General features: G+C 33.3%; 1 protein-coding gene across 2 annotated transcripts in view; it reads left to right on the top strand.

The window, feature by feature from the left end:
- Window positions 1–25,082, top strand: part of Mmrn1 (multimerin 1) — a 57,135-nt gene that overhangs the window by 2,861 nt on the left and 29,192 nt on the right. For both annotated transcript variants that reach the window (XM_047566684.1, XM_047566683.1), the window contains exons 2-4: window positions 8,681–8,800; window positions 11,503–11,609; window positions 23,923–24,042. In XM_047566684.1, the coding sequence (XP_047422640.1) occupies window positions 8,681–8,800; window positions 11,503–11,609; window positions 23,923–24,042 (347 nt within the window). The remainder of the gene's footprint in view (window positions 1–8,680; window positions 8,801–11,502; window positions 11,610–23,922; window positions 24,043–25,082) is intronic.

The raw sequence follows: 25,082 nt of genomic DNA, 5'->3' as shown, positions 1-25,082 counted from the left end.
CTTCTCCCACACTCCACACCCCCTGCACACATGTATCTCAGTCTTCATCATCTCAGTAAATAACTAATTACATAATTGGAGAATTTAGATATGTCCTTGACATTTTTCTCTTCCTCCTGTTTTTTTTTTTTTTTTTTTTTTAATCTAGTCTATAAAGAAGTCCTTTAGGCCCTCCAATATCTCTCAAGTTCCTCAACTTCTCTCCACCTTTGCTCCCACCATTCTATTCCCATCCGCCTTTATCTACCACTAATTTCCTAACTGGATCATATCCTTCCACACTTCCCTTCCATGCTCCATGCTCCAGCAAGTAAGAGATCTTTTAGATATATAAGGCAGATTAATGTATTTCATTGGATGTAAGACTTTGTCATGGTGACACATTATTTTGGGTTTTTATAAGAAGGAAGAGAACCCGGTGTGGTGACCCTAGTGTATAATCCCAGTGACTTGGGAAGTTGAGGCAGGAGGATTGTGAGTTCAAAGCCAGCCTCAGCAACCTCGAGGTGCTAAGCAACTCAGTGAGACCCTGCCTCTAAATAAAAATACAAAATAGGGCTGGGGATGTGGCTCACTAGTTGAGTACCCCTGAGTTCAATCCCCAATACCCCCTCCAAAAAAAAGAAAAAGAAAAAAAGAAAAGGCTGACATCACACTTTATTTCTTAGAATTTTTAGGTTTATCTTTTAGACTTTTTTATCATATCATTCTTTTTATGAACTTAAAATGAAACTGGTTAAGGTATTTCTAAGGCAATGGCACTAAGTACTCTCTGACCAGTTGTGACAGAAGAGTATCACTGATTTCAAAACATTCTGGATTCACAGAAATGTGCATCTGCAAATCTGCGAAATCTGGTATCTCACTTACTTTCACACTCCAAACTCACTTCTCAGGATTTCTCTGGGCACGCTGGCCTTCACTGCTTACTGAACATGTCAAGTTAAATATGGATCTCTAAGAAGTTCCTGTTTGCTCTTACCAGAATGCTCTTCCTTCAGCAGGTAGTTTGAGGGACTCCTTTTCATTTGCAACTTAAGTTTAGTGTCCTCTCCTCAAAGAGAACTTCTCCAAACAATTGATGTAAAGTTTTCTATACTCTTGCTCATTATTCGTATCTTGTCACCCTTATTTCTTTCTCCTTCATAGCACTTATTTAAAATTACTTGGTCTATTTGTATCTTTCCACAATTGAATATATATTCCACAAACACAAGAACTTTGCCTGTCTTACTGACTATTCTATTCACTGCTCAGAGTAGTGGCAAATTTATAGAAAGAGTTCAATAAAACTGTGTGGAAAAAAAGGTTTTGGATGGGTTTGGAACTCAAAGGGGAGATCAAGTCCAGGGCAAAATCTAGGAAAGCATTGGTGTATAGAAATATATTAAGGCACTGATGTAGATGATGCTGAAAAATAGTCCTAGAATCACAATCAGAGAAATTCTAATATTTGGTGGACTAAGAGCAGCAGGTACCGGCAATAAACCCTTAAATGGAATGTCTATGGAGCAAAGAAAAAAATATTTTAGGAAGGGAGGCAAGTGATCAACAGTGTGTAATACTGCTGAAAAAGGGCAGGAAAATGAAGACCCAAAATAGCCACTATTACAGTGACATGACACTGAATAGTGAAGTGAGCTCTGTGATGAGGTCCAAGGGACTGGAGCTACACAGAAAGGTAGAAAAAGAGACAGCAGTTACTGGCAGCTCTGTTGAGGAGGTTTCTGCTTTCTGTTTTAATTGTTTTGTTTTTAATGAAACAGAGAAGAGAAAGATTAGAAATTAAGGTTAGTTCAGTTTTCCATTTTTTGTATCTTTTTCTTTCCTCATTTTATTTCATGTACAGCTGGGGTCAAAATGTTCATGAAAGAATAAAAATTGAATATGAAGAAAAAAATGGATTTTTTTTGGATGAAAGTAATGACAATTTCTTTTAAAATTTTGTAATATTCATTTTCTGTAAACTATGTAACTTGTTTATGTATAAAGAGGAAGTTTAGTTGAATGAGTTGTGACTTCTAATGTAACGCCTCAAAGGATGCATTCTTCATATCTTTTAAGTTACTTGTAAATTAAGAAATTAATACCACATTTAAAAATTATGTTAAATTACACAATCAAACCATTAAAGTAATTCTGCTCTCATAGTATATATATATTTTTTTTTTTCTGTTCATTTTGTGTGAATTATAAGTAGGTTTCAGATTAGAAGAATCTGATGAGTTAAATTCATGTGTTGATGCAAAGTTACGATTAGGCCTAATGATAGCCATAGGTTATTTTTTAATGTTGTCAAATTCTAAAGAGAAACACACCATTACATTAAAAGAGTATTTTTAATATGCATCCATTATATTACTGCCAGTGAAAACAAACATTATATATATTCCATATCTCAATTTTTTCTCATTAATCATTTACTTTATTGAATTACTTTGCTATTTCTCTTCACTGTTACTACCGAACGTATAGATATATTTTGTATTTTATATGCTAGAATTTAACAAGTCCTCATATAGTCCGTGTAATTGAGAAATTTTTGTATTTCCACACATGCTGCTTTTCTTATTATAAAGCTATAATTTAAAGAATATATTATTTAGGGGGAAATGCTAAAAGAGTCAGTTTGCAGGAACAACCCATTAAGATAGAATTAAGCTTCACACGACTGTTAGCCTGCTTTACAGTGCGCACACTGGGAAAGTCTGACACCTACTGGAATAAAAACAGTTTACAATGCCCTGAATAAACTGAAGTTAGAGTCTGAAGAAGAAAATAGAATAAAATAAAATAAGGTAAAATAAAGAAAATTTATGAAAAAAGTTATACTTAAGAATCATTTTTTTAAAAGATGTATACATTATACATAGTTAATTCAGTGTTCCACTTCTTAAAGAGTACTTTTACTTTAAAACTTGGAAAATAGGTTGGATCAGAAAACCAAACCTTAGGTATCTCCTGGGATGGGGACACATCTAGTTCATTTTCCTATAATTTTATACCAAGAGTATCGTAGAAAGGCAGTATAATCTGTGTGTCTTGTGGCACCACACAGTCATCACTGAAAACTCAACGCATTCACCACCCTGTGCCCACTACAGAAAGAAAATTTAAAATGCCTGAAAAAGACTTTAATTCCAAAAGTTGGTATATAAAACGTGCTTCTTATTGAAGTTTGAATAATCATAAAATTAAAGTACCAAAAGTTTCCCATGGTCTGAGTTTTTCATTCCCTTTTAAAATTTTGTTTTAGATATTCATACATTTACATTATTCTTTAATAAAACTAATAATTTTATCTAAGCTTAAATACTATAAAGAAATTTGAAAAAAAGAACTATAATGATAGAAAGGCACACTAAAGGAAAATGAACCACAAACATAAATTATTATTTTTCTCTGAAAATAAAACTTTCATTTTCTTAAGGAAGTAAGTATTGAAGTGAACTAGTCTTTTGGACTACTAGACAAAACTAAAATATAAAGACCAGTGCTTTATTTAAGTGTGATTTGCATATGGAGAATCTTTTTACTAAACGTGAATGCTTCCCATTTCTATTATTTCTTCATTCCTATTGTATATATTTACCTTGGACTGCTTTCTTATTTAGGACTAGTCAACTACGTGTAAATTTTAGTTTCTCAAATTAATAATTTGACAAAGGACTTCTCTTTTAAGTATGATTTTTTAAAATTCTAATAAAATATTCTGTAACACTTTGGAAATATTTATGTTCATGACTCCTTAAGTCTAAAGAGACACTTTGAATACTATATTTCTCTTGAGAGCTAAGCTTCATCATTTGAATTGAACATAAATGATGAGAGCCTTCTCTATTGGTTTTTTGGAAATTAGTATTGACTTGAAGCATTCAAGCAATTATGGTTAAGATGAATTTGTCATATAACTTTAAAAAATTAAAATGGAGTCATTAGGCAAGAAAAAAAAATAGTGTATATTCTTCATTTAAAAAATCCCACTTACCCCACTTAAATATCTGAGTCATTTAATTATTTAGTGGTGGTGACACCAAGTGTTTTACATATATTAACTCAGTTACTTTCATAACAATTTTGTGAGGTAGAAGTGTCATATTTACTGTACAGATTAAGAAATTCATTTAACAGACAAGGTAATGGCTAACAGGTTGTGGAGTCAAGCTGTTGAAGCTGGCAGCCTATCTCCAGCGTCCAAATTTGTCACATTCCCCTATGTAACACATCAACAACTATGTTACATGACTATTCAAGGAAACTTTTTCTTTATTATCTTCTTTTGCTTACTCCTATGTCACTACCTGGATCCTCTCTCTTCCTGCTATATTCTGCAATAGAAAAAAAACTCAGCACAGAAATGAATTCTCTTCCTCATTTACCCCCACGTGTAAAACAAAAACAAAGAAAGAAATCTTGACCAGTAAGCAGTCTTTCATCATCAGAAATGACCTTCTAATTCTGACTCACAGAGGTGGAAAAAGCAAGTGTTTGTGACACAGCTTTGATGCGGGGGGAAATCCTTTATCTCCCCTCCTTTCCTTTATCCTTCTTTAGCGCATTTTCAGTTCTTTTTTCTTCCTTCTGTCTTTTCATTCTTTCAACAAAAGACAAATATGATTTCATTTCTAAGATGTACAATCTTGTCATTTTATGATATTACTAGTAGTTATGGTCAAGCTTAGGTATTTCCATGTACTAATAATCTTGTAATTAAAAAATAGGGCTCTTCATGAGATAAATTAGTGGCATTATGAATGAATTATTTCCTTGCGAAGGGTTAATTAATATTTTTCTCTCTAAATCCCACCAGAGACCTAATTTTTTCCTAAGGCATGTATGAATGATTAATACATGTATATGTTATTATCATTTGTAATTTGTAGTCATCTATAAGTACAAAGTAAGGAGAGGGTCACTTGTAATCTTACACTTTCTCCAGGCAGGGAGGCCTAGGTGAATATTAGGTGAGGTAAGGAGGTTGTTAACCAAGACACCAGGTAAGCCTATTTCTTTGAGAATATTACTTTTCACAAGCAGCCATATTTTTCTTATATTGTCTCAGTTTTTCGTCTTCTTCTCCTTTGGATATCTGAATTTATCTTAATAAGAAGATGATAGATTCCTTAACCTGTAAATTCTTCCCCAAATGTAAAATTTTCTCCAACTTCTGAAGGGGAAAAAATGCACACACACACACACACACACACACACACACACACACACCATGATTGGCTGGGTTTATGGTAGAGACTTTGCTGGTTTATCTTGACTTCTAGTGAACACCCTCAGAATTTGATGCTTTCATACTATTGTGTCAATTCAAGCCACAGGTTATGAAATATGAAAGTCCATACATTTAGTCTCTTAAGAATTGGATAACAGGGCAGGGTTGTGGCTCAGTGGTGGAGTGCTTGCTTCGCACGTGTGAGGCACTGGGTTTGATTCTCAGCACCGCGTACAGATAAATAAATAAAGGTTCATCAACAACTAATAAAAATGTTAAAAAAAAGAATTGAATAACAAACAATTTATTAACCTGAATCTAAGAACTCTTATAACTGAACAATGTTAATTTGTAGACTGTTAACCTTTATTTTTAGGGAAAATATCCTATGTGGTCATTATTTAAAGGCATCCTTTGCTGCTTCAGTTCACTCTCATTCAAAATAAGATAAGAATTGATGTATCTGGACTGTGATTTGGTCAGTTAATGGAAGTTTTTCTTAATTTAGTCTTTTTCCTACCTCCTGAAAGATTGAGCTTCTAAAAGGTCAAAATCAAAAGTACAGCAGCTTATTTACAATACCCTTTCTTAGTTCATTATAGACAGGCTTCAACTTTGACAAGTCGTCACAAGACCCCTTTTCCACCTTTTGTTTTACGTGCTCCACAAGCTAGCCTGTACTCACAACCAAAGAAGTCTGCTCCTCCCTAGACCAAACCTTTTACCTACTAACTTGGAAAATCCAAAAAATCAATACAAGCTTTTTTCACTACATGCTGCTGCACAAAAGCAACAGAGTTATTACCCTTAAAGAGAATCCCAAATGCAGCCTGCTGGATAGAGGGTTATGACCCCATGGACAGCTAAACACTTCAAAGTCACTGCTCTCTATTCACCATAATCAATCTGGAAAGGTACACAGGATTTCCAGGTTGGAGCAAAATACTTGCCTGCGCTCATTGCATTTGCCTTTAAATTGTTTATCACGATTTTGTCATGCTTAATTTTGTCTTTTTAAACCAACATTTTCAGACAATTTGGTTTTAAAATTATATTTACATTTTTAAGCATTCCTTGGTGAGCTTATTTCATCAGAAGCATAAACCTAATTATGAGTCACACCAGGGGCTCTTTTGCTGTGGGTAGCTCTTTGAATTTATGCTGGATCAAAGATTGCTGGGCCATGAGTAATAAGCTGATCTGCTGCCTTCCCTCCTTAACCATTTTGGTCAAGAGATTGTTTTACTCTTTAGTATTTTAAAAGGTCTCTGCAGGTCACACTGCCATTTTGTCTCATACAAAAAGACATTTTTTTTTGTTTTATTTGTTCTTATTATACATGACAGCAGAATGTATTTTGACATATTATACATATATGGAGTATAATCTCTCATTCTTCTGGTTATACATGAGGTAGAATTACATTGGTCATGTAATCCTATATAGAATAGGATAGTAATGTCCAATTCATTCTACTATCTTTCCTATTCCCATTCCCCTCCCTTCCCTTCATTCCAGAGATGTTAGGGCTCTTACTTTGCTGCCCCTTCCCAGCCTCCCTCGTCATTTGGTTAAAGTGTTCATGTGACATACAATCTCACTGTGCTTTTGTTAAAATTGTTTCAGTGATTAAGATCATCACCATTGGATTTGCATGAGAAATCTAGTTAACTCTTTTAGAAATCCATTATTGTAGTTCTGTTCATTATAAAATCTAGATTTTTATTTCTTGTTTTTCCCAGTTCTTTGTTTTGTGATATTTTTGCCTCAGGTATAATCATGCTTTAGCAAAATATGCCAAGATATCTTTTTTCCCCCGTCTCTCTTCATAGAGACTTGCATATTTAAAACATCTCATTCAGAAGAACCTTCCACAAGTTTTACGGTACTCAATTTATCTGTTTTGGAAGGATTCCTTAGATGACCTCTACATGGAATGATTAAATCAAGCTAATTAACATAGTTGATTTTTTTTTTCTTTTCATATATTGTTTTTGGAATTTTAATATGATGTACTTAAAGTAAGGTTTTACTTTCATGTATCCTTTAGGAATTCATTGAACTTCTTAGATATGAGGTTTGATTTTTCTTGATCAAATTTACAAAAATTTTCTTTCTTATTCATGAAATATTTATTCTGTCCCAGTCTCTTTCTTCTCCACTCTTAGAACTCTTAATTACACAATCTTAGGCCAAATTCTGTTAAGCACATCTAGTCAATTTTTAATTCATAAAGTCTATGTTTCTCGTTCTATTAAATGTTTAACCATTTTAGTCACTGGTTGCTAATTCTAACACCTGTGTCATCTCTGTTTTTTCTGTTTACTGGATTTTTACTCTATGTATTGGTCTTATTTTCCTGCTTCTCACATCTAGCTTTGTTTGCTTCTTCTTGCTCAGCACTGTGGACTCTTTTTTAGTCAAGTGTCTCAGTTTTGTTGCCTGCAAGCAAAACGAAGTATTCAGCTCGAGATTCAAGGGGACCCTATGTTGACTTTCAAAATAGCATCTCTGCCCAACTCCCTGGTTTTGTGAATCTTTCCCACATATTTTAACAATCTCAGTAGCCACAAATGCACATTTCCTTCAAGGGATGTTATATCCTTTAGGGGTGGGAGAATCTACCCCTCTGTGATGCATTTTGAAAACTCAATAGAACATGGAGCTCATATTAGTCTTTCTCACACTTTCAAGAATCATATGACTGTGTCATCTGCTATCTGGCATCTGAAACTATTGCTTTATATGTCTTGGTCAGATAGAACTTTTAACATAGGCAGGTATATCCAATGCCAGAGACAGAACTCTTTGAAGTTCATGATTTTAGTTAATTATTTAAAATTTATAAAATAAAATAATTTAAATTCTCATGTAAAACTAAGATTTGTTTCTAAACAAATAATTTATAGATTCATTTGAAGAGAACACATTTACTTTGGCTTTTCCCATCAATTGGTGTGATTTATTAGTTTTTCTTTATAGCCTTTCAATATGTTCAAAAATATTTATGAAATAAATTTTATACTGCTTTTGTTGAATTTATTCTAGAGTGCATTATCTTTTTTTTTTGCTATTGCAAATGGTATAATTTTTTAATTTGTTGTCAATACAAAGAAATATAATTGATCTTAAAGTTGTGGGGGAAATAAATTGATTAGCTATTATATATTTTCATATTAAATTGAGTACATTGCAGAACTCTTATTAGTTATAATAATTTGCACCTAGAATATTGCATTTTTCTCACAATCAAAACATCTTATGAACTGGGCATGGTGGTGCATGCCTGTAATTCCAGGGGCTTGGGAAACTGAGGCAGGAGGATCACAAGTTTAAAGCCAGCGAGCCCCTAAGCAACTTAGCAAATCCTGTCTGTAAATAATGCATGAATACAGTTTTGATGGAAAGGACATTTGTTGACAATGATCTTTATAATAATGCTGATTTATCCCCTAGGAACTGGTGTGCTTATGTACATACCAGGTTATCTCCCACAGTGATACTGGACAACCAGGTCACTTACGTTCCTGGTGGGAGCGGACCCTGCAGCCGGACCATTGGATCCTGCCCCTACACGTATGTAATGTTTCTTGAAAATACAGCTTGTGCTATAATCATTTATGACTGAGAATATGCAAAGTTAGTCATCTCATGCATGTATGTGTAGTAGGGTCAAAGGAGAGCCATCACATTAGACATTCAGTAAGTTAAAATGCAGATCCTAATAATACTTGTGTCAAATGATTTTAAAATCATGTGAGATAATACAGTAATATACTTGACCTAGTGCCAGGTGCACTGAATGTTTAATAAATGTTAACACTCACACTTCTGTTTTTACAGTTGTATTACTTTCTTTCTATGGTCTGATCAACAAAGCTATCCTTTAATTCCTTATGAAATACAAATCCAGTTTTAAAGACTTATTGATCATTTTTTGATACTAGCTCATAATCATTGCAGATTTTATGCAAAGTTATTTTTAAAAAAAGTGAGGTGTGACTATTATGTGAAGCTTTATAAAAATAGTGCCAGTATTACTTTAAGATAATTTATTACTAAACTGTCTTTCATCCAAGATAAGGAGGCATAGAATACTTGTGAATACACATTAACATATACATTAATGAGTGGTGACTATGATACAATGCAATACAGTAACTTGGCACATATTCTAAAATTTAAAAAGCCAGAAATTGCAATTATGCATGGTAAAGCAGTTAAGTGGGGCCTTTCTTCTTGTGTCTATTTTAATGACCCATATTATCTAGTTTTTTTTTTTTAATTTATATCACTGCCATACAATGTAGAGCTGAGCACTTGATAAATTCTCTGAATTCATGTAGTCACAGTAGCTTGGCTGGAGATGTTCCTGAAGAGCCTGCAATAAAAAATAGAATTGCTATTCAGGCCATGATGGCTAATGTTATGCAGATTGTGATACAAATAACTCAGGAAATGAATCTGACACATCAGCAATCTGGAACAATGCACAGTAAGGGTACATAAAATCAAGGTGTTTCTTACTCCCTTGAGGGATAGCTAAGGTTCATGGTCCAGAGAGCTAAGCACATTTTAGGGATTTGAAAGAGCTGAACTCCAGTTCTGTCTTCAGCATTTACTCCCTTTGTGATAATTTCCTTGTCAACATGAGACACGAAGAATGCATTGTTAATTCTTTAGTAATGAAAATATTACCACAGTAACCCCTATCATATTATCCTCTGGGTTCAAGGTGAGCTCTTTGTTATTTTTTCCTCTTTAAATAAGCCAGAAATATTTATCTTTATTTTTATCTCTTATCTTTTTGTACTTTTGAGTGAATATCTCCATTCGTTCACTATTTCAGTACTTAAACATTATTTGTCACCTTTTGTTTTATTATATCTGAGTTACATACAACAAATACTCAGTTTACCTAAGCAGGCAAATCAAACCCAGTGGTGGTTCAACTAATTGTGTGAGCCCCTCCCTACAAACTCTGAACAAAGCCCATTTCTAAACTGGCTCACTTTCTATTTAGCTATAGTCATTGGACTAGAGATAATATTTCACTGGATAGTTATTTACTAAATATAGTTTATTGAAATAAAGTTAGATATGCTTTTAGAAACAGAAAAGAATCTTACCATTCCCTTTACAACTGAGGAATAACCTTGGGTACTTTGAGTTAACTGCACATTATGATAGAAACCAAAACCACAGTCACTGAAAGCCCAGTCTATTATTATGTGCTTCCTCCACATATCCAGGTGCTGCCAATGGATGAACTATAGCTGACAAATTCTAGGGTGCAAGGCTAGCCCACACAACATGGGTTAAAATTCTAGATTTATCACTTTCAGATGTAGAACTTTGAGCAACTTATTTCATCTCTCTGTTTTTCAGGTTCCTCATCAACAAATCAGGAAAATAATATTTTCATCATAGAAATAAAATGAGAATTAGGCAAGAATATGTGTAATTATTTCATAGACCCATTCCATAAATATCATCTACAAGTAGGAGTCATGGATAGGAATAATGTGGCCAAATTGAGTTTATGACTTTTTCACAGACATACAATCTGTAATTTAGTAATTTAGTACCATTCACTAATTATAGTGATTGTTGTATTGAAAGATTTATAACATATTGATTTTGTTCCATGTTTTTATCTTAGAAATAATATTTTACACATTAGACCCCTTTCTCTTTCTCTCTCTGTCTCTCTCTCTATCTCTTTCTTTCTCTCTCTCTCTGAAATACTGTATGAAGAAATAGTAAATAGTATAATTTTAAAACTTTGGAGAAGAGAAAATATAGATTGAATGTGACAATTAGATCCCTAGTATCCAATTTGTTTCAAGTTGTTTAATATTGATCTAGAAGAAATGAGGATCTTTTCAACTAAAACAATATAGGAAATAATAGAATTGAAGTAAAGTAAGTTATCCCTATATAAATCTCTAAAAATTGAAATTAAAACAAGTTCTAATATTGGTTTAGCTAAAAAAATTATGAAAGGAAAAGTCATAATATCTTTCGAAAATGTAATGACAAAAAGAAATTGAAGATATCACAAGTATAGCCACTAATATTTTTTGTAGTATATTCAAAGAAATCTAAGTTTGGCAGCTTTGGATATAATATTGATGCTGAAGATCATGATTATAACAGCTAACACTTACTAAATGCTTATTATATGTCAGGCATTGTTTCAAATATCTTACACTTATAATTCCAACTGATAATATGAGATAAATAATCTATTTTCCTGCAATTGCTCTACCCTCTAGATCTCATCAGAGAGCTAACCCTGTCTATAGGATGCAACATAAAATTGTTACCTCATTGGAATGGAAGTGCTGTCCTGGATATAGTGGACCTAAATGTCAGCTAAAAGGTATGATCTGATATTAATTTTCATAATAACAATTAGAAGCATATAAATTCTAAAAAACTGACAAATGATTTCATTGAAAAAATGAATTATTTTTTTCCTTTTGAATGAGAGTAAATCAACATATAGCCAAACTACTAGTACTGTTACTTTTTTAAAGCTTTCAAACTTGAAAACTATTGATAGCACCCTCAAATCTCAAGCTATCCTTTAGTTTCTCCCCCAATTTATTTTTTTCAATTCATTGTACACAAATGGGGTACAACTATTGTTTCTCTGGTTGTACTTAGAGTCCCACCATTTGCGTGATCATACATGTACATAGGGTAATGATGTTTGTCCCATTCTGTTATTTTTTCCTTCCCCCTACCCGCTCCTCACTCCTCATTTTCCTCTATACACTCCATCCTTCCTTCCTTCTTGCCTCCCACCCCTGCCCCCATTATGTATCATCATCCACTTATCAGAGAAATCATTCAACCTTTGGTTTTTGGGGATTGTCTTACCTCACTTAGCATGATATTCTCCAACTCCATCCATTTACTTGCAAATGCCATAATTTTATTCTTCTTTATAGCTGAATAATATTCCATTATATACATATACCATAGTTTCTTTATCCATTCATCTCTGGAAGGGCATTTGGGTTGGTTCTACAATCTAGCTATTGTGAATTGAACTGCTATAAACATTGATGTGGCTGTGTCACTGTAGTATGCTGATTTAAAATCCTTTGGGTATAGGCCTAGGAGTGGGATAGCTGGGTCAAATGGTGGTTACACTCTAATATTGCTAAGAAATCTCCACGCTGCTTTCTAGAGTGGCTGTACCAATTTGCAACCCCACCAGCTACGTATAAGTGTACCTTTTTCCCCATATCCTTGTCAGCACCTATTGTTGCTTGTACTGATAATAGACATTCTAATTGGGGTGAGATGAAATCTTAGAATAGTTTTGATTTGCATTTCTCTTACTACTAGAGATGTTGAACATTTTTTTCATGTATCTGTTGATTGCTTGTGGATCTTCTGTGAAGTGTCTGCTCATTTCCTTAGCCCATTTATTGAGTATGTTATAGAGCAAGAAGTCATGAAATTCATTTGGAAAAATAAGAGACCCAGAATAGCTAAAGCAATCCTTAGTAGGAAGAGTGAAGCAGGGGGTATCACAATACAAGACCTTCAACTATACTACAGAGCAAGAGTAACAAAAACGGCATGGTATTGGCACCAAAATTGACAGGAAGATCAATGGTACAGAATAGAGGACACAGAGACAAACCCACATAAATGTAGTTTTCTCATACTAGACAAAGGTGCCAAAAACATACAATGGAGAAAAGATAGCCTCTTCAACAAATGGTGCTGGGAAAACTGGAAATCCATATGCAGCAAAATGAAACTAAACCCCTATCTCTCACCCTGCACAAAACTCAACTCAAATTGGATCAAGAACCTAGGAATTAGACCAGAGACCCTGCACCTAATAGAAGAAAAAGTAGGTCCAAATCTTCATCATATCTGCTTAGGATCAGACTTCCTTAACATGACTCCCAAAGCACAAGAAATAAAAGCAAGAATCAATAACTGGATAGATTCAAACTAAAAAGCTTTCTCTCGGCAAAGGAAACTATCAGTAATGTGAAGAGAGAGCCTACAGAATGCGAGAAAATCTTTAGAACACACACTTCAGAGAGAGCACTAATCTCCAGAATCTGTAAAGAACTCACCCGATTTTTATGTTGGTTTTATATAATGAGTAAATGAAGATCTTACTAAATATCTTATTTGTTCTTACTTAAACACTGTAAAAACATACCACATTACAATATCAGGAATATTAATTTTATTATTAAATAATTGCTGGAAATGACCTTTTATATAAATAAGAATAACATCTAGCTTTGCCCCAGCTCAATTATTTGAAATAAAGCACATATGAATGAAATTCCACATTAAGGAATATATCAAGTATATGAATAATTCTTCTGTTTAATCCTAATGGAGCAAATTTTTTCAACTGAGATTTTAAGGATTTTCTGGTGGCAAGGCTGATCAAACACATGGTAACCCGCTGTGGCCTAACATCCATGTGACTATAATTTTGCTTTTGACTTTAAACAGGTTTCCTTTGAAAAATAAGATATGGCATCAGCATACATATTTTAAATGAATGAATATTACAAGAAAGGCCATTAGCAGTGGTGGGGAATTCAATCAACAGTGTAAGAGACTGTGATTAAAAATTAATGTAAGTGTGGAGAAACCATTATGATTCACATTAAGAAAAAGAAAATTATAATACAAGAGCTCTAGGAATCTTGCAATTTAGTTAGGGATATTATAGATGGTTTTGCTAGCTGTACAATGAAAATCTGTAGGCAGATTTCTCTGTAATGCTATTTGTTCTGGATCTGGCCTAAATTTCAGAGATGATAGAAAAATTGATGCATTTTCAGACCATAGCATGAACATGTACTCATTTATAATCAGATAGAATGCAATTTTAAAGAAAATGATCTATACTGAAAATATCTGGAAATGAGATAATAAAGTGTATTCTAAAAAGAGCCAAATATACCCCTGCTTCCAGAGGACTTCTGATTTCCACAAGAGACATGTTCACAATGGTAAAACATATTTGCTCTTGTTCATCTTTTATAAATTAATAAAAACTCTGGACAGTATTTAGAATCATATCTCTCAGATTTGTATTTCTCCTTTTTTATAAAGAAGGATATTTGGGGAATGCTAATTCCATTATTATTTCTTGAAGATTCAAGTGTTTGTTTGAAGAATGCCTTTCTATAAATTTAAGATGTCATCACACACCTTTTAATGGCTGCATGTAGATAAGTGGCAGAGAAGAAAGCCTACAGGTCAAAGAATGTCAGGGGCTCTAACTGCTGAGGATTGCAATTACTCCATGCTTCAGCCTGTGTACCTGCTAATTGATTCTCCCTGCCCCCATCCCAACCACGCTGGGGATGGATCCCAGGACCTGGCAAGCTAGGCAACACCTTACCACCTTACCACCTTACCGCCGGGCTCAGCCCTTGGTAAATGAGTCTTAATCACTAAGATGAACTACATACACAATGGGGAAACATCAAATCCATAGAACTTCATCATTATAAATATACACCCAGAAACAAAGACTAGTTGACAATTTTAAATATCTACTATGTACTATTATTCCCATTTGTCAAAGTATTACATCAGATATTTTAGGTGAATTCAAGAAGTTGAACTTTGATTATTTAGTGACTCCTTGTATTCTAATTGAAAACAACCGGTGGATATCTTTAATACTAAATTACAAAATTGTTGTCTTAATTCATATTGACAAAGATATTCCAAAACATTTTGCTTATGAATTTCTGTCACATTCATGTAATTAGAACTACTCATAATACAGCTATGTGCTGATTAAGCTGTTGTGGAAAGATCTGTTTTCTATTGGAATCTATAGTGGAAATAATGCTCTGATGGCAGGAACACTCCGTGTGTTGTGATGTCATACAAAGAATTCTAATGTAACTTTGATTCCAAAAAATGTTCTGTTACTTCATACAATACTCTGACCATGCTTATCTTCACTTTTATTGCAGTCCATAAGGACTTGAATTTTTTGTTAGTGCAATAGATGCACTGTTGATATCAAGAACTACTGTGTGCCTTCCCTCTTGACCTGTTCTTTGTTTTCTCTAGCCTAGGGATTTGGGGCACTTTTTTCCCTTCTGATAATTACCCAATTACATGTCAAGTGCCTCCCCCCCCACACACATATACACATACACTTTCTATCACACTTTATAAATGTGCCACCAATCTTTTATTCTTATACAGTAAAGAAATAACAGTGTTTGACAACACTGTCTGTGCTGTCTCATGTGACAAGCTGCCTCAAATATGGCAAGAATAATCAGTTTGGCTGATGCATTCTTCAAACCTCTTTCTGAACCCTCAAGGGTGTGGAATAACCTGGTAGTGCAGCCACCATGACAGTCAGTTCAGGACTGGTCCCTCACAGTGTCAGGAGATTATTTTACTCAGAAAGTCTATAAGGTACTACATTCACCTCACAAATTCCTCCTTCTGCAACATGTTTCCTCCCCACAAACAAAATTAATTCCAGAACATGAAAAAGAATTTAATTTAAATTAAAAGAATTTAATTTCTCTTTAATTTAGACTGCAATAGGGGACTATTAAATGTATAATAAATATGAACAGATCAGATTAAAATGGTGCTGTTAGCAACTAGACACCCTTTTCCTTCTTTCCCTCCACTTTTCTACCTCTTTTTTTTCTTTTTCCCACTCTTTTTTAGACCCTCCTCAGACCATTATTAAGGGATCAAAATCCATGGGGCATGTCAGACTGGTGTCTTTTTCCACAATATGCTGATCTGTCACACGCACACTTGAACTGCAGTTCGGGTAATCAAAATACTGGTAGTAAAAGGTTATTTTATTAAAAATATTACTCATATCTTCAAAAGGAAACCAATTTTTAGGAAGTCCAAGCAGACTTTTATTGAGGGAAGAAAGAATCTTTAAGTCCAACGTTGTAATAATAGTTTTGAGATATTTTACATTTGATATATCATTGGGGGGGTTACAGAATTTCGCCTTCAGAAAGGGACCTGATTTTATAATATGATATTCAAGACGTTTTTTGAAATGTCAATAGAAAATGCCACTTAAGCCTATTTTATAAAATTTGCAATTATGCACCTTTCCAGTAGATGTCTCTAAAATATTCTGAGTGTTACAAGGAAATTACAAATTGCTTTAAATGATACAGAGGAAAGGAAATTAAGTGCAAAGAATATTAGATTAAGGAATATGAAGATAACTTTTTTGAATATCTGTTAAAAATACAGCCTATTTTACTCAGATTTCCTATACAGGGAGAAGATGTTTTATAAAATTTGTGTTTTATGAAATTTATCACAGATATTATGGATGCTGAAAAGATACGAGCATGCACGGTTATTGATAAACTGATTCCTACCTGATTTCTGTTATCAATATATGACAAATATTTCATTATACAAATCCTGTGAAATAATTCGACAAGGTAATGAAATAACTGCTAAAGCTAACATTTCCAATATGTGGCCTTTTGCAGTATGACTATTTTAAAATGTATTCTAAATAATATAAATTGAAAATTATAAAATTGAAAAAGGAAAAATTTTATTTCTTATATTATTCACTTATCTAGTTCTTTTTAGTAGTGTTTAATATATTCTTTTTTAGAAAGAGCATTTCCTTCTGTCAGCATCTTGCTCAATAAAATTATGTTATATTAAGTTAAAGAACATTGTCCCTTAAGTCTTTGTTGCACCATACTGCCTGCTTAAATTTAACTAGTAAATCTTTACATATACTGAATATTTACCATGCAAATATTCACTTGGTATTGCAGAATCAGCTGGAAATCTATCTTGTCAAGTCACACAGGAAGATTTTCTGGAGCTAAGGGGGAGAGAGCAAGCATTCTCATTACTGAGTTGCCATTAATGACTTCCTCCATATGGCTCAGAGACCTGGAAGGGGGGTAAAAAAACCTTTCGAATAAAACCTGTCTAATTAAAAATAAAAAATTAAAAGAGCACCTAATAAGGAAGCTGTTGCTCTTGCTCTTGCCACCTGTGACCTTGATTCTCTGAGTCTTTGATCCACCAAGTTCAGAGTTTCCATTGCAGGAAGAAAAACAGAGCAGTTACATTAGCAGATAAGACAAAAGGAGTCCAATTTAGGAACTCTATTGCATTTGCAGAAAAACCTGAAGTGCACAAAGATCTTTAAAAGTTCATTGATTTAAATAAATGGTGTTCTGTTCTGCACCTGTCACTTAGAAAGGACCAAGAAAAAGAGACTTTGAAATCTGCACTCTAAGAAACAAAGCAAAGGTTTAGGTGAAAGAGAAGATAGATTGCTTGGAAAACCTAGAATCTGTGTCAATTCTTGTGGTAGAGAATACATTTGTGGGGACAGAAAGATTGCTCAATGAAAAAGAAATAAGAGTATTAATCAAAACCAGGCTCTTTATCATGGGAGAGTAACTGACTCCACTGTCAGAGATTCTATCAGCTCTTCACAGCCGCCAGTTAAATCCCACGCAATAAATTAGGATGAATGCAGGTATTGAACTCCAGTTGACAAACAGAGCTAGGAAAAGATAACATGAACTATTGAATTTGTAAAACAGGCATTTCCAGTTTTAACAGCCTTGGCAGGAATCTCATGTAATTCAGGAGCAAACAGGTTCATGTGACAATTGGATCCCAAGGATCTTTGTGTGATGCTTAATAGTTGTGTCTTTATTTTGGAGTAAAATTTTCTCTCCTGCCTCACACTCACACACGCACAGACACACACAATTACTTTCCATTATTGACCATTCAATGTTTTCAAGTGTTTTACAATTAAATTTTCTTTCAAATTGGTCTTTTTAAAATTTCACAAATATAGAAGAAAATTTTAATTTTTCTCATTGTGTGTGTATCTACATAAAGAGGAGTCATCAAAGATCAAAAGGTGTAAAGAAAACTACAGACTTCCACTTGATACGTCCATTCATTATTTTCTATCCCTTTTAATTTCTTTCCTTTTTACTTCTAACAGTTTATTTATTCTGTCCTTCCCCACTTGTCACTGATTTTAAAGTTTCTTTCTTATGCTTTTAGTTTCTGTTTTGAAACTACTAGTTTTCTCTAGCACATCACTTTCTATGGCCTTGTTTATAACACAGTAGCATTTTTCCAAATCGCATGAATGAAATTTATCTGGAATTCTTTTGACTCTAAGGTCAGTAGTAAATAAGACCTTGATGCTCTTCATTTGCTTCCTTTTCCTGACACATTACCTCTAAACTGGGTTTGTTCTGGCTTCCTGAATATTTAGAATCTTGCCTGAACTGGGTACTTCGGAGGGAACTAAGACTTAATGAATGAAGTACTACACTCAGATCTCAACTCGGACCTGAGAAGACTTAAAATACTTCTTTCACCGCCTCTTGTATATACATTGCACATATGGTGTGTGTGTGTGTGTGTGTGTGTGTGTTTGTAAGAGAGACACAAACACAGAGGCACCCAACTTCCCTTCCCCAGTCCTGGGGGAATTCTAAGTGAAATACAATATTACAGTCTCATATTAAATGCACAATGTCCAAAACTTTGCAAAAAGTGAAATGAAGTGACCCAATTTCATTAGAAAGTAATATTGGAATTTAAAATAAAGCTTTACTATTCATAATACAGTTTTAGCAAAGTATTTTGAACCACTGAAAACAATGACCAAGCAAAATCAACCTGCCTCTTGATTTTGAGGATAAGGTGGGAATGGGCTGGGGTCATATTCAAACATTTACCCACTAATTCAGTAATATTGATCAATATATAAAAGATCAAGAATGCATTATTCATTTTCTTCAATTAAAACATATAATAATTTCTATGAACAACAATGATGTCTTTCTATTGAATTATCTATTGAGCACTACTAAAGTAAAAGCAGTATTCAAATTTTTCCAAACCTTAAAAACTGTACAATATCTATGTTCTTAAGTAAATCATGAAAATTGTTATAGGATTCTTCTATTTCAATTAATCACAGAGTTTTGTAAACATTTTTTGGCCAAATTCATGGCAACATAAATCAAGGAACACTTACTTTTCTTTTTTTGTCAAAAAATTACTTTTTCTATAATTTATTAGGAAAATCTGTTCATTTTCTCATGTTACTGTTTATATTTGTTTTCACATAGTATATGCATATGTATACCTTAAATAACATATAAATATGTATGTATCAAATAGAATATATATGCTTCAAATATAAATATTTTCATAGTATATATGAAATTTTAACAAAGGGAGTTTAACAAGAGATATTTTACAAAATACCTTTTTAACCATAATAACACGGGCTGCCATTAAAGTCCAAACATTCTTCCAGGGTTTACTATTTTAATCTGTAGCATGTGCTCTTCTTTCCATCTCTGCCTCTCTCGTCTATATTTATTTCTGCTGTCATTTATTTGTTATATGTTAGAAAATATGAAGTTTATCTAGAAAAGACTTGAGGGTTTTTACTTGAAAGTGAATTTATCATTGTTTTAGTCAGGAATGTTCGAATACAGTAATTTGTAGGGTCAACATTTTAAAATCCCCAAAAATTTTGTCTGAAAAACTTGGCTTACTTTCTCAATATTATTCTATTATCTCTGTTTAAAAAAATTCAATACATTTTCATGTGCACAATTTCCATGGACACTTTTTTTCTTGAGTGTTCATATGTATGACTATAACATTAACAGTTTTATTTTTTTCCTTCTAATTTACTGAGATAAGGAAAATCTAATTCATACAAATTCTGATTTTTAAATTTTATGTAATTTATAAAAACACGTGTGAAAGCATTCATTTTATTAATAATCTTTTAAATTTTTATTTAGTTGACTTTTAGGTTTTTCTAAGAAGTTGTCTCATTTTATTAGATATATGCTTTATAAAAGGTAGTAACATAAAACTGATTTCCAATGATAGCTCTACATCAGAATTACTATATTAGGTAAGTTCCACAATATTATCTCTTCTGAAATGATTTATTATTTCAAATATAAGATAAATAATTTTGATTTTATTTTCTAAATGTCTTATTTATTTTATTAACATTTTGATAAATTATTTTTGAAATGTTTTATTATTTTAAATGCTTTACTTTCATGAAAATTTTTATCATTAAAATTTTAATTTTACAAAAAGTTATATAACATTCTTTAATATTTTCCTCTTCATTATTAATTATTACAAATGAACTTCAATGCAATGTAAATGTAGTAAATACAATGTAAATGGAAGTTCAGTAATTTTAATTTTAAATGATGTATATACATTTGGAACATTATTTGAATCTAACACATACAAGGAAAAATAACCCACTAATTTTTATTGAAAAGTTAATTTCCATTCCAGAAACACAACTTGTTTTATATTTAATTTACTTTTGATATTGATTCGAGACTTTATTTTGATATTGTACATACTAAAAAATGTTTCAGTTTGATTTTTGCACAGTACAATTTAAAAATCCATATCTAAATTTGTAAGTGCTAAAATTTCTACCTTTCTTTCCCTAAATTCAACAAATTCACACTCATGATGCCTGAAATATTTTGAAAATTTAACCTTTGTCCCTTTCAGTGGTTTAATAATTCATTATAAATTTCTAAATAAGAATCATAAGAAAACCATGTAGGTAGGACAAATAGAACATTGTAGCAAGTAAAGTAAGTACCAAATGACTTGAAAGTTCTAACAACTACATAAGCCATAGGCAATGGTAAATCAGTGATGCCACTAAAACGCTGCACTCCACAAAGTCCATGCAGTGCATGATACGGGCACCCGAAATTTCTAGTTTTGAAAAATAGTTCTCAGATGTTGCTGCAATAGAAATTCCTTTCATTGTGTGTCCTGCAGAACACATCCTTCACCATGTATTCACATTTAACTGGGAACAAATTGGCACTATAATTTTTAAGTTAATTTTATCAGTTATTGGGTATTGTCATTATATAGTTTCCAAAATGTATGGCTGTATTTCAGTGTTTCAACAACTGGTAGATGGCATTGAAACATACTGGCTAAACACAATTTTTGAATTTGCTGGGGGATGTGGAACACCTCTAGGTGGGACTGAGGAGTAACATCCTTGCTTTTGATGGAAAGTTTGTTTGTTTGTTTGTTTGTGTTTTTGTTTTTTTTTTACCCCTGAGACTTTCTAAGACTGTCAGTGGACTCTGGATGTGGCTGCCTGCAGAGTAGCATAAACATGCTCACATGCTTCCAGCTCAGCAGCACCGCTTACAAGGGTGTGTCCACATGGGGCAAGGGGGGATATGAAGTTGTGAAAAGCACCTCCATTTTCTACCCATGCCACTTACTCCTTATAATGACCCACTTCTTTACGTAATGGTAGGAGACTCAAAGTTTTAATTTATATGACTTTTGATAAATCATGTCTTTAACATGTGCTCTATTTATCAACAGGCATGCTGCTTTAAAATCTATGAAGATCCACTTCTGGATTACAATTTTAATATGAAAATGATAGTATTTTCTGCCTTTTAACAATGAATTTACTTATTAGAATTGGAATACCTGGCAGCTTTCTCAAATAAGAGCCTCACATAGGAATCACCTATAAAGTTAAAATTTTAAAAGTACACACATACCCAATTCACCAGAGTAGATAAACTGGATTAGAATCTCAGGTTGGGAAATGGAAGAACATGGACACTTTTAACGATTCAAAGATTACAGGTGCTTTCATTTCCTATCTATGATGAAAAGTCTGTACTCTAAAGGAATGGTAAAAGCAAACAAAAACTCCATAGTACACATCAAAAGTTGACAGAAAAGGACATTTGAATAGTAACCTTTTCTGTATACCTGAAAATAGTCTAGATTTTGTTTTCACCATAATTAAGCTTTACTTCTAAATAAAGTATCAACCTATCACAGCAGTATCATGTTATGGTACTGCTTTTAAATGCTGTTTGTTCCTATGATCTAGCCCAAAAATATAAGAAGTAAGAAAATGAAAAGGTCGTTGGTCATCCTGATAAGTCACCTGTTTCTACTGCTATCAATCCTTACAAGTTTGTGTCCTGAATGCTGACTGCTTGGAGAAACAGGGAAGGTAGTGGGGTGAGACGTTCCTTAGGAGGATTTATCTTGACACTTTACTCCAAGTGGAGCATGTGTTACCATCACCTAGAGGGCTTGTTAAAACAGACTGCTGGCCCACCCAAGTTTCTTAAATTATTAATTTGGGATTGGAGGATAGAAGCTGCAGGTCCAAAAGTTTCAGGAGCTGTTGGTACTGCTAATTCAGGGACTGCAATTTGAGAACCTTTGCTTTACTCTCTAGGCACACATCTGAGTAGACAGATTTAAATTGCCAGGAATAAAATGCCTTATTATACCATCTTAAGAGGAACCATGGCAGACATTTTATGCAATAATTTAATAGATACATTTTTATGAACTAATTTGTATTTAGATTATAAGAACCTTATTGCTAGGATTTAGGAGATTAATGCTTTTCCCCACCTATCTCAATCACAAATAATTACACTTCTCCCTAAGCTGCACATTGTTTTCTTCCTTTGAATAAATAAAAAATTACACAGAACTTTATATAATACGGTGGAGAAAAAAAGAAAAGAAAACAATATCAAAACAGAAACTGTGACATGAATGGAAATCCATTAATTTAGTTCAATGCCCTGAAGAAAAGAAATGCAAAATTCAATCTAACAATAGAAACTAACCCAAATTACTGCCAAGTCTATTATATCTCTTTTTATGGAGTAAAAAACTTTGGTATTATTGTCACAGCCACATATGCCTTAGGGAGCATAATTAACATGTGCCAGAGGTGCAGAGTTTCATTGGTACATGATTTCACATGGGAAGAAGCCTAGCCAGACACCAAACACTTGTTTGCACATGTCTGATATGCAGAATTTAATGAATAAATTTGTTCATTCAAAGTCCATAAATTATAGACCTACATTATTTAATGCATTCAAAAATTTTAAAACTCTCTCTAAATTGTTTTACCCAATGAAGAATTATACTATCACTGAAAATATTAGATTCATGGGAAATGGGATCCTTTAAGAGTAGGTAGAAAAATTTCTATTCTTCTGAAATTTTACTGGCATCATTGGTTAGCACCTTTGAGATGTGCCTGTAAGTTTACTTTTACTTTTAGTTCATTAGAGACTATGTGTTTCTTTAAAAATCTGGGTCTATTGATTAACTTTTTTTTTTTTTTCCAGGAAGGAACCTGTAACTCTCGCTCACTTCCAAGTAGTCACCAACTAGAAATTCCATTATTAAAAGATCAGACTTTGTGGTGGTCTATTTATAAGACTGCTATACTTTTAACACAGCAGATTATAAAATTTAATTTTGCAGGCAGTTTACATCTGCTAGATTATACAGCTCCTCCCCCGAACTCCCAAAAAAACCTCCACCATCCATTATTGTCTAAAGGAATTCTGAATAATTTTTTTCCAGGCAGAATTAGAATGCCGTATTTCCAATTCCAGTGTGGTGTCACACTGCCCTATGAATGGAGGCGTAGTAGCTTACTCTGCAATCATCCCAGAACATCACGCTTCAGTACCCAGGAAAATGAATGTCAGCCACAATATTGCTCAGGACTGGAAAAAAATGAGGCAGTTCCAGTGCTTAACACTCTCTCTTCTCTTTTTGTTTCCATCTAGCTCAGGAACAGCAGCAATTGATGCACAGCAACCAGGCTGAAAGTCACCCAGCTATTGACAGAAGAACAGCCGAGCAGCCTCAGCAGCAGCAGCAGCAACAGCAAGACTGTGATGACCCAGGTCATAGATTGTAATTACTATCATCTCTAACCCAATTATTGTCAACAAGGTTTATTTCAACTTCCAAACAAGAAATCTCAGCTGTCAAATGTGTGATGGTGACACATTAGCATACCCCTTAATCCTTTTCTGTTGGTGCTGGATGTTGGGAGAAACCAGATGTGCTGCAGATTCCAGGGTGAAATGATGGAGAATAATTATTGAAGCACTGTGTGCCAACAAAGAATACAAAGTGCTGTGATACTCAGTTGTAAGGTCAAAATAAAGTCAAATTTTCATCCTCAAACATGGAAGAATCTTGACATTGAAGGAAGGAAATTGATCATGCTATGGAAAGCAGAGAAAGTTTTCTTCCATTGATTGATAAAAGATCAAGGATGTTGATGACTGTCTGAGAAAAACAATTATGACTAAGAAATAGCACAAACCTTGTGGTTGATCCAAAGTTGGCATGCTATATTTTTTTCTCATTCTTCTAATCATAAATGTTTTACCATTTTTCTTAAGCTTGAATTTAGTTCTAAAACACATAAGGTTGGTTGGTGCTAACATCTCTTCACTGACCTTGGCAGAGATTTGGCATATAAAACAGGGCACTCAAATTGAGAAATGTGACTTAAGGGGAATCTCTTTGAGAATGTAGTTGAATATGCCTTAAAAACTATCTTTTAATGTATTATAGGGATTGGAATTCAGTAACTTCATAAAATACGGTCCAGTCCTTGAATTATTGAAGTTATATGTAAAGGAATAGAGAATGTCATTGCTGTCTAAAGTGATTCAATTCTATATATCTCGTTAAGGAACACCTCAGTAAACAGTAAAATTCTCAGAATATAGCTATAGTTACATACATAAAGTTACACATATTTAATGCTGGGTCATTTGATTTATTTATTTTTATTAGTGCATAATAATCATACAGAATGATGGGTTTTATTGGGGCACATTCATAATGCATGGAACATAATTTGATCAATATCTTTTCCCAGTGCCTCCTCTTTCTCTTCCCTTCCCCATCTGCTGTCTCTACTCTACTT

This window comes from Sciurus carolinensis, chromosome 10, assembly GCF_902686445.1.
Source record: "Sciurus carolinensis chromosome 10, mSciCar1.2, whole genome shotgun sequence".
NCBI lineage: Eukaryota > Metazoa > Chordata > Mammalia > Rodentia > Sciuridae > Sciurus > Sciurus carolinensis.
This window is presented reverse-complemented; position numbering and strand designations above follow the sequence as displayed.